The following is a 10,962-nucleotide window of genomic DNA, read 5'->3' on the forward strand; positions in this document are numbered from 1 at the left end:
TTCAATACTAGCCAGACTTTACAAAAAAGAGAAAGGACCCAAATAAACAAAATCACAAATGAAAGAGGGTACATTACAACCAACACCACAGAAATACAACTATAAGAGAATATTTGGAAAAATTATATGCAAACAAATTGGACAACCTGAAAGAAATGGATAAATTCTTAGAAACATATTAATTACCAAAACTGCTACAGGAAGAAATGGAAAATTTGAACAGACCCATAACCAGCAAGGAAAATTAATCAGTAATCAAAAACCTCCCAACAAATAAAAGCCAGGTGACTTCCTGGGGGAATTCTACCAAACATTTAGGGGAGAGTTAATACCTATTCTTCCAAAACTTTTCCAAGAAAATAGAAGTGGAAGAACTTCCAAATTCCTTTTATCAGACCAGCATTACCTTAATTGCAAAACCAGACAAAGGCCTCACTATAAAGGAGAATTACAGGCCAATATCCCTGATGAACATAGATACAAAATGTTCTACAAAATACTAGCAAATTAAATTCAACAGCGCATTAAAAGAGTTATTCACCATAATCAAGTGGGACTTATTCCTGGTCTGCAAGGCATTTCAATATTTGTAAATCAATGAACGAACAGATATGATCCTCTTGGTAGATGCAGAAAAAGCTTTTGTCAATATGTAGCATCCATTCTTGAGAAAAAAAACCCTCAACAGTGTAGGGATAGATGTAGCATACCTCAACATTATAAAGGCCATGGATGAAAGACCTACAGCTGATATAGCATCCTCAATGGGGAAAAACTGAGAGCTTTTTCTTTATGGTCAAGAACAAGACAATTATATCTGTTCTCACCACTGTTATTTAATATAGTCCTGGAAGTCTTAGCCTCAGCCATCAGACAACAAAAGGAAAAAAAAAGACATCTAAATTAGCAAGGAAGAATTCAAACTTTCAATATTCACAGATGACATGAAACTCTATGTGAAAAACCCTAAAGATTCCACCAAAAATTTGCTAGAACTGACACATAAATTCAGAAAAGTTTCAGGATACAAAATTAATGTACCTAAATCTATTCCATTTCTATACACCAATAATGAAACAGCAGAAAGAGAAATCAATGAATTGATCCCATTTACAATTTCATCAAAACCAATTAAGTACCTAGGAATAAACTTCACCAAAGATATGAATGATCTGTACTCTGAAGTAAGATAATAATAATGATTTCTTATATTTGTTTAAAAAACAGAGGCATCAAAAGATAAAGTGGATAAATTATACTTCATCAAAATTATAATATTTTGTATTCAAAGGACATCATGAGTTAAGTGAAGAGACAACTCATAATGGAAAAAAATAACTTTGGCAAATGATATATTTAAGTGACTAATGTTGAATACATTAAGAACTCTTGCAACTCAACAATAATAAGACAAATATTCAATTTAAGAATGGATAACAGATCTGAATAGACATATCTTCAAAAGAGATGATAAATGTTTAATGTGAATATTAAAAGATGTTCAACATCATTAGCTGTCAGAGAAATGAAAATCAAAATCATAATGTGATATGATGTCACACCTACTGAGGTGACTAAAATAATTAGTACACACAATAACAAGCACTGATGAGAGTATTGAGAAATTACAATTATCATATCTTGCTGATAGGACTATATAATGGTGCAGTCATTTTGGAAAGCAGTATAGCCATTTTTTCAATAGGTTAATCATAGAGTTTCCATATGACTGAACATTACACTTTTAAGTATATATCTAATAAAAATAAAAATATACCTATACCAAAAATTGTACATGAATTTTTACAGCACTTTCATACTAGTCCAAACGTATAAATAACTAAAATGTCCCTCAACTGATGAGTGGATAAATCAGAAATGGTATATCCATACAATTGAATATTATACAACAATAAAAAGGCATAGACGAAATTCAAAATCATTGTACTAAATGAAGAAGCCATACACAAAAGACTACAATATCGTATGATTACCTTCATATGAAATGTCTCATGTAGACAAATCCAGAGATACAAGAGGTATATTAATGATTGGCTAGGGCTGAGTGATTTTGTTGGAAATAAAGAATTACTACTGAAATATTCTGTATCTGTTTGAGTACTCATGAATATGTTAAGCAACAGATTGATATGACAAGTTAGGTTTATTTGGCAAGAATACTACATTGACAGCACATAAGATAAAGTCAAGAGAATTGTGTAGAGAAAGTGAAATAGGTTTGGAAGCTATTGTAATAATTTTGATTATATCTGTTGAGGATCTGCTCTAAATCCCGATAGTTCAGAAGGAAAATATTTAGGAAGTACCAGTAAATTAAATATTGATACTAAACTGGAAGTAACTAGATATAAAGATTCTGGAGTGACTTCCAAATTGTTGGATTGAAGAGTACCATAGAGATTGGCTTCCTTCACCCAGGTAGAGGCCAGATTAGGAGCAGCAAGTTTAAGATCCAATTGGCTGAGTTATCTGTAATATTTCCATTAGTGGTCTTGGTTCCATTTATTTCGAATTTTCTATTCAATTAAAAATGTCCAGCTCTACTTGTATTCCTGTATTTCTATTTATAAGTGTACATGATATTTCACACTGTTCTAGAATTTCTGGTTAAAGAAAATGTGAAATTGACAAAAAAAAAAAGGATGACTACTGTTGGGTAGTTGTGTTTTTTTGAGGTGAAGGAAACCTTCCAAAGTTGATTGTGATGACAGTTGCACAACTCTGTGGATATACCAAAAAAAAAAAAAAAAACCCGCATTAAATTTATACTTCTAATGGTTGAATTACATGTTTTGTGAGTTCTACCTAAATAAAGATGTTACAAAAAGATTATCACGATTTTTTTGTCTGTTTCAAAATAGTCTACTTACAAATTCCATGTATTATCCGGTATTAAGCAATATTCTTAATATTAAAATAAATAGTCTGTTACATTAAAGAGTTTTGCTGGAAAGAATAGGCCAGAGAAAATCATAAATCTCATCTTATATGATGTTTCACTCCAACCACTCAAGTTTGTCAATTATATCAGAATATAGTATACCAGCCGGTAGAAATGCCAAGACTTTTTTTGTGATATATTTAACATGACACTCTGTAGGGAAATTCTCATGGATATATTTTGAATTGATACTATTTTAAATAAACTCATGACTAAAGAGTAGCAATAATAAATTGAGATAAAATTAAAACAGAAATCATAGTTTATAAAAAGTGATGTCAAATTTGTGCCACCACCCACAAATATAAGCATTTGTGCTCTCTAATCACCTTTCTCTTTGGAATGTTATACCTTGAAAGTGTAAAGCTATTCTCTGCCATCATGCAAAGAAACAGGATAGGAAAAAAACAAACAATTGAACAAATTGGATAAGAGAGGTCCAGGGTCTGCAGCCTAATGGTGAGGAGATGACGCTCAAACAGTTTCCTGACTACTTTAAGACAGAGCATAAATTGGAGATCACCATGCTGTCCCAGGGTGTGTCCAAGCTCTAGTCCTTCTTCGTGCCAGCTGCCAAGCTCAAGGAATGGTTGGATCAGCTGATGACAGAGATTGTAAGCCATGTGTGGAAGCGAAAACTGGGTCGCCATGTGCGGGCACTGGTGCTTGAGCTGTGCTGCAACGACAAGAGTGGCAAGGATGTTGAGGTTCCCTTATGTACGATACACCATCCACTGACCCCTGTCCAGGCCGTAGGCTGGCCCCAGCCCTGGCCCCTACCCCACCCCAACCCCCAGCTCAGGGCTCCCATTAGGCCTCTGGCAGTGGTCCAGCTAGCCATGCCTGGTATCAGCTCATCATCCCCTTCCTTCACCCCTCTTGCCACTGCTTTCTACCTTAATTGGAACCTGAATCCTAATAAAGAATTATTAATCCCCCCCAAAAAAATTATCTCAACCCAGCATCTTTAGATCAAGATTGCTCTACAACCACCTCTTCAGAATGCTCAAACCACTATGATGTCCAGGGAAAGCATCAGCCATCCTCTGCCAATTTGGCTTCCATTTCTGTAGTGCCTCTGTGTTTGAAGAAACACTCACCAATATGCAGTGCCCCAGAAATAACACTCTGTCAGTTAACAGTAATCAAAGTGATGATAACCAGAATATTGTCTGTCGAAACTGACTCCCATGCAAAGGAAAAATATAGAGATGTAATTAAAATTCTTCTAAAATCATCTTACATTGATTCTAAGTTAACATGTATGTTCCAAAACTCGGATAAATTGTTATGTCACATGGCTGCAAAGTGCCTTGGGCTACTTCTATACTTCCAATTAAGGGAAAAGGTAACATTGAGTAATTCCTGGGTTGCTTTTTGCCAAAAGAATTTCTCTGAATACCCTGAAAACGAGAAGGCGGTATATTGCCTCTGGACCCTTACTGTTATAATAAAAGAAATCTTTAAAGATATATGTTCACAAGAAACAGAAATTTTAAAGCAGTTCCTGACTCCTTTTGATACTATTTTTGAAGTTTTGTACAATTCCTTATTTTCTCTGCATTTCAAAAGCTGCCAAGACACCTCTAAAATAATAAACAGCATGATATGTTCACTGGAATTGCTTGAACTTCTTATAGCTTCCAGAATCCATCTGAAACTACATTTCACTTGCCAGAAGATTTGATTTTTGAAACTTTCTTGTGTGCTAGATGTCATTACCTGGCCTGTTGAGGTTTTGTCAAGAGGAAGTTCATCATATTCATCAAAAAGTGCCTTCTCTGGAAAGTGGGTGAAGACCTTTGTCAGGGATCTGGCCCTGCCCTGATGCCACCAGACCAGCATTTAGATGTAGACATGTTGGCTTTAGGAGATGCTGTTTTGCAAGCTGTGGATTTGGGCTTATTGAAGACGTTGTCTGTCCATGGAAAACCTCCCTGCTCTGGTGGAGATGAAGTTCAACCTGCATGTGAGTGTGTCCATGGTCCAGATCACATGATTCTCAGAGCAGCAAGCCTACTTATCATTAAATCCTTAGAAATCAAGTTTCAAAGTTGTACTTCAGCAAATGAAATAAAAGTTGATTTACAGTTTCATGTCTGAGTTATTGACATTCTTAAAGCCTCATCTTCAGTCCTCTCTTCAGTTGCACTATCCATGTCAGTGGATCTCCAGGGTCTTCATAGAACAAGATGATGACATGCTGGAGGCCACCAAGCATCACTGGGCATCTACCTAAAGTTGACCAGACAGTGTAAAGCTACTGAAGGCTTGACCCAAGAAAAAGAAATGTGGAACCATCACACACATGAATATGGCTACAATCCACACTGTATTTTCTTATTCTTATTGAAAAATATAGGATTTGATTCTTCAGTTCTTCTTGACTTTTCGATTTCATCAGAAACCTGTTTCCTCGAATATTTTGTAAGATATTTAAAATTACTGCAAAAAGACGGGGCTAGTTTTTTCACAATTTGCAAGTATTTTGATGTAACTGAACCTAAAGATAGTATAAATATTTGTGGTTGTGGCTCGTCACTTGTTCAGGACCGAAGCAGCAACCAAACTGAACTTAGCTTTTGGGCTGCTCTTGGTAGTCACAGAAATGCCCATGCTTTGGTCCCCTGGGCTTCTGATGCTTCCCAGAGTCAGAGGTGACAGCTCCACAGCTCCTTCCAGCTGTAGAGCCAGAGAAAGGGCCTCTGATGGAGCTAGCAACACCCCTAGCTCTGTTTCAACCATCACCGCCAGCGTCAGAGCCAGTATCTCCTCCATCAGCAGTTCCAGATCTGGAACAAGAGCTCATGTCTTCTTCTGCATGAACTGCAGTCAGTTCGACCACCAGCTTTCCTGAGAATTGTAACTCCATCCCTAAACATAGAGACAGAGCCACCCTTCAGCCCCAGAGGCTACCTGCCACTGGTGCGTAACCCCCCGAGCACCAGCTGCATGAGGAGAAGCCGGGTCTCGTGGACTTCCCTCCCAAGCTGGCGGCAGAGCAATTGACATCCATAGATGCAGATCTGTTCAAGAAGGTGGTGCCCCAACAGTGCCTGGGCTCCATCTGGTCCAAGTGGAATGAACCCAGCAATGAGCACCTAGTATGCACAGTCCGTGCCACCATCACCCAGTTCAACGATGTGGTCAACTGTGTCATCACCACCTGCCTTGGCAACCCACGCATGACAGCCCGGGACAGGGCCATGGTGGTGGAGCACTGGATCAAGGTGGGCAAGCCCTGTCAAATCTTGTGGAACTACTCCTCCATGCATGCCCTCCTCTCTGCTCTGTAGAGTGCCTCAATTCACCGCCTGAAGAACACATGGGCCAAAATTTCCAGGAAGAAACTTCAAACATTTAAAACAATGTGCACCAAAGACAATCCGCAGAGCAGAAAACTGCTTATCCAGGAACGACCATCTAAAGTTGGAACCCTGGGGATAAATGTCCAGAGAGCATGGAAGAGGGGGTGGCAGAAGAAAGGTGTCGTCCCATTCCTTGGCACCTTCCTCACTGACCTGCTCATGCTGGATACTGCAATGAAGGAGTACCTGGAGGAGAATGAGATCAACCACCAGAAGAAGAATAAGGAATACAGAGTCATGACTGAGATCATGCTGCTCCAGGTGGCTGCAGATCATTACAACATAGAGCCTAAGCATCCACTTAGGGCCTGGTTCCAGTCTGGGAAGTGGCTCAGTGAAGAGGAGAGCTACATCCTGTCCTGCCAGCTGGAGCCCCGATCTTAGCTGGCCAACAGAACTCACAAACCGGAAGAACTGGTCACAGTCAACCTCAGGGCTGAGCTGTTGTCCAGGGGTAACAATGGGCATGGGACCCATCTGCTCAACACCACGTCCTTCCATCTCTTTACTTATTTGGAGGACCAATATTTCATCATCTTAAATAGTAAATGGTAGATTTCAATATTATTGTATTAAATCCTCTTTTATTTTAGAAAAAATTCTGGTTTGAGCATTTTGGACAAATAGAAGCTTTATCTTTTTTAAAATCATATACTTTTAAAATATTTTATTTATTTATTCATAAGAGACACACAGAGAGAGAGGCAGAGACATAGGCAGAGGGAGAAGCAGGCTTCATGCAGGGAGCCCAATGCAAGACTTGATCCCGGAACTCCAAGATCACTCCCTGGGCTGAAGGCAGCTGTTGAACTGCTGAGCCACCCGGGAGTCTCCATATACTTCTTTTTTATTAAAGTATTTTTTATTGCTCACCACAAACATAGCTACCATCTGTCACCATACAACACTGTTACAATACCACTGAGTACATTTCCTATGCTGTACCTATCCTGCATTCCCATGACTTATTCATTTCATAACTGGAAGACTGTACCCCCCCTCCTTTATCCATTTTACCCATTACCATCTCCCCTCTGGCAACTACCAGTTTGTTCTCTGTAATACGTGTCTGTTTCTGAGAAGCTTTGTCTTTGAGATAAGTAATATTTGCTCTTTAAATATTCCATAAGGAGTGGAAAAAGATTATAGCTTATGTTGGTTTTATTGGGAGAAATTGATTTGGGTGCTTGTAAGAGGGAAGTAAAAATTTTTATTTTTATGTTTAAATAATGTGTTTGATACTTACATGTGTCACTTCGGCATCCTACATACATATCTATAGAACAAAACTCATAATTGTCTATTTAAGATAACTTAATTTCGACTAGCTGAGCTTGAGTCTAAGCTGTGAGCTACGTTTACATCTGCTCCTCTTTTCTGTTTTCATGGTAGGATCTGCAGCAACCTTACATATATTCTCACAGGGTTGACAAAATCCATAGGGCACAAACCAAAATTCACAAACCTTTTCTCTTAGCATGTCCACTAATATTTCATTGATCAAAGCAAGTCACATAACCAAGCCCTGCATCAATGAAACAGGACAGCATATTCTTTCCATTTCAGGAAGAGCAGCAGACTGACATAGCAAAGGAGCATACGTGTGTTGTGCCCAAGATTGAGAATCTGAGAAAACTACCAAGGAGCCGACACCAATGCAAGTACATGAGGGTTTATTAACAAGCTCGAGCTTGGGTCCAAGTATACCTGACACAGCAGAGCAAGGACTTGGACCCAGAGGTGGCTTACTGCTGAGTTTTTATAGGCTGTTCTAGGGGTAAGGTGGGGTTTTTCAGTAAGGGTGGGGGTGTGAGAATCTACAGTAAAGAGGTCTCACAAGCTCTTGCTTCCTTATTCTGATAAGGGGGTGCTTTGTGATTTTGCCTGTAGCCGGGGTAAGGTAGAATTCAGTACCTGGTCACAGTGCCCTGGTCACAGTGGCCTGAGATGGCTGCCGAAGCTACAATGGCTATACTTGTGCCAATGTTAAACTTGAATGGCCCTAATTTTCTCAGCCTCCACATTTCCCCCTCTCAGTGGAACCTAAAGAAGGACCCAATCATGGGTCCAGGTTAGTCTAGTAACAAGGTCTAGTGGTTGGTATTGTTGTCTAAGTACCATAAGCTGGACTGTACTGATTCTGTCTTTGACAAAAGTAATCTATTGATAATGCAGAGCCCGAAGGTGAGGAGAAGGAGGAGGATTATCAGGGACCTGGCTAGGGTGATCAACAAGGTAGTGAGCCAGGGGGAACGATTGAACCAGGATTCGAACCAACCTTGTTGCTGTTCTGGTTCTCGTTTTCACTTAGCCAAACTTTCCCTGACCTTTGCCATAGATTCTTGGACTATCCCTGTGTGAGTGTGTGTGTGTGTGTGAAGTGAAGCAGGGGGCTACAAGATGAAGCAACATTAGTGGGGTAAGTGAGAATGGCGCAGCCTTAGCTTTAGGGGATTGTCCTTGTTGGGCTTACTCTTCCATACTGGAACAAAGTCATTGAGAATGGTGTGGGGGTCAGCTGGCCGGACATTGGTGTAGTGGACCCATGGAGTTATTCCGTCGACCATGAGAGCCATGGGAGTGGTCAGGATCACGATGTGGGGTCCTTTCCAGCCAGGTTGGAGTGTCTGCTGTTGATGTCTCCACACATACACCCAATTGCCTGGTCGATATTGATGGGGGTCAGGGGGTGGCCCAGTCTCGTAGAGGGCCTTCAGCTTAGGCCATACCTGCTCATGGGCTCTTTGTAACATTTGGAGGGAGAAAAGAAGTTGATCATAAAACTCAGCAAGCACCTCATGTTTAAAATTGGGGATAATAGGTGGAGGACCATGATCTCGAAGGGGTAAGTCCCATCTCATATGGGGAGTTTTGTACCCTATATAGGGCAAAGGGGAGGAGAGTCACCCAGTCCCTGTCAGTCTCCAAGGCTAATTTAGTTAAGGTCTCCTTTAATGTTCTGTTCATCCTCTCTACCTGTCCTGAGCTTTGGGGCGTATATGCACAATATAATTTCCAATCTGCCCCAAATCCTAGTGCCACTCCCTGTGTTACCTTAGAGACGAATCCTGGTCCGTTGTCTGATCCAATCTTAACAGGAAAACCATACCTCAGTAAGATGTCTTCCAGCAGTTTCTTGGTCATGGTCTGTGCTGTTTCATGTCTGGTGGGAAATGCCTCTGTTCATCCTGAAAAAGTATCTACAAACACTAGTAAATACTAGTATCCATATTTTCCAGGTTTTACCTCAATGAAGTCCACTTCCCAGTAGGCTCCTGGGTGGTCCCCCCGGAGCTGGGTGCCAGGGTTGGATCCATGGGAGGTGGCATTAGTTAATTGGCATGCACGGCAGCTTGCCACAATCTGCTCATTCTTTGCTCGAGAGTCTTTAATAGTGATCTTTGCATGTTGTATGAGGTCTTCCATCTTTCTTGTTCCCATATGAGTGCTCCGATGCATTTTGGATAGGACTTGTCATACTAATTCCTCTGGCAGGATGATGCTGGAGTCTGCAGCCCTCCACCAGCCACGCAAACATTGGGTCATAGGCAAGCGTTTGATCCAGTGTAAGTCAGCATCAGTATAGTTGGGGGTGTCCAGCAGGGTCAGTGCCCCCAGATCAGGTTGTGTGGTTGTTAAGACCTGGGTCACCGAAAGGGCTGCCTCCTTTGCTTTTGAACTGGCTAACCAGTTTCCCCTAGCTACTGGTGTATCTGCCTTTCTGCGTCCTGGACAGTGGATGATAGCTAGTGCCTTGGGAAGCCAGAGGGTCCTCAGGAGTTCAAGGACCTCTGTCTTGTTTTTAATAGTTTTTCCCTCTGCTGTCAGAAGCCCTCTCTCTCTGTAAAGGGCTCCATGGATGTGAGCGGTGGAGAAGGCGTACCTGCTGTCGGTGTAAATGCTTATTCGTTTACCTTCTCACATGGTCAGCGCCTTGGCCACTGCGATCTGTTCTGCCTATTGAGCTGATTATCCGGCTGCCAACAGCTCTGCCCAGATGGTCTCTGTTTCCGTGGTTATGGCTGCCCCCGCATATCTGGCAGTCTGTCTTGACCACACCTAAAATTCCTTTCCAAGGATTTCCCTTCACAAACCTTCTACACCTTTTGCATTCAGAATTTGTCCCAAGCCATTTCTTTCAGTCAGTCTCATTTAGGACAAAATTACTTTCTTTTACCCTGAACAAAAATATATTCCCATTCCTTATATATTTCTTACACATCTCTTTTGCTACATACAGAGTTGCTTTCTTTATCAGTCATCAGTCTTATTTTAGCAGAGTTTTTCATTCTTAGAAACCTTAGTCTCCAGTGAAAACTAAGGAGTAACCGATTTTGAACTGTCACACCAGAACTCTTTAGACGGCAAATTTATGAAACAGTTATGTACAAAACATGTTCACCAACAGATTCAAATCCATGTTTCAGCATTTTTTCCTGATTGGAAAAGACCTAAATGTCCGATGAATTTAATCCCATTTATCATCAAAGTGTAGCTAAGGTTTCAGTTTACCAAGGACATTGAAAGGTATCTTAACAATTACAGACAATTACAGAGTCACTGAAGCCAGCTTCTTGAGGTGCCTCCGTTTTTCCTGTGGGTCATCCATGGTTGTGGCCAGGAGGATCTTGG

General features: G+C 40.6%; 1 protein-coding gene and 1 pseudogene across 1 annotated transcript; both read left to right on the forward strand.

Moving 5' to 3' along the window:
• Positions 1 to 4,107: 4,107 nt before the first annotated feature.
• Positions 4,108 to 5,623, forward strand: LOC144308899 (protein Lines homolog 1-like). The gene is given in 4 exon segments (XM_077889889.1): positions 4,108 to 4,695; positions 4,698 to 5,052; positions 5,054 to 5,172; positions 5,175 to 5,623. Coding segments are annotated over 4 exon segments (1,503 nt in total). The 5' UTR covers positions 4,108 to 4,115.
• A 47-nt stretch (positions 5,624 to 5,670) lies between these two features.
• Positions 5,671 to 6,714, forward strand: LOC144308900 (ral guanine nucleotide dissociation stimulator pseudogene; annotated as a pseudogene).
• The last annotated feature ends 4,248 nt before the right edge of the window (positions 6,715 to 10,962 follow it).

Source organism: Canis aureus, chromosome X (assembly GCF_053574225.1).
Source record: "Canis aureus isolate CA01 chromosome X, VMU_Caureus_v.1.0, whole genome shotgun sequence".
In the NCBI taxonomy this organism is placed as follows: Eukaryota; Metazoa; Chordata; class Mammalia; order Carnivora; family Canidae; genus Canis; species Canis aureus.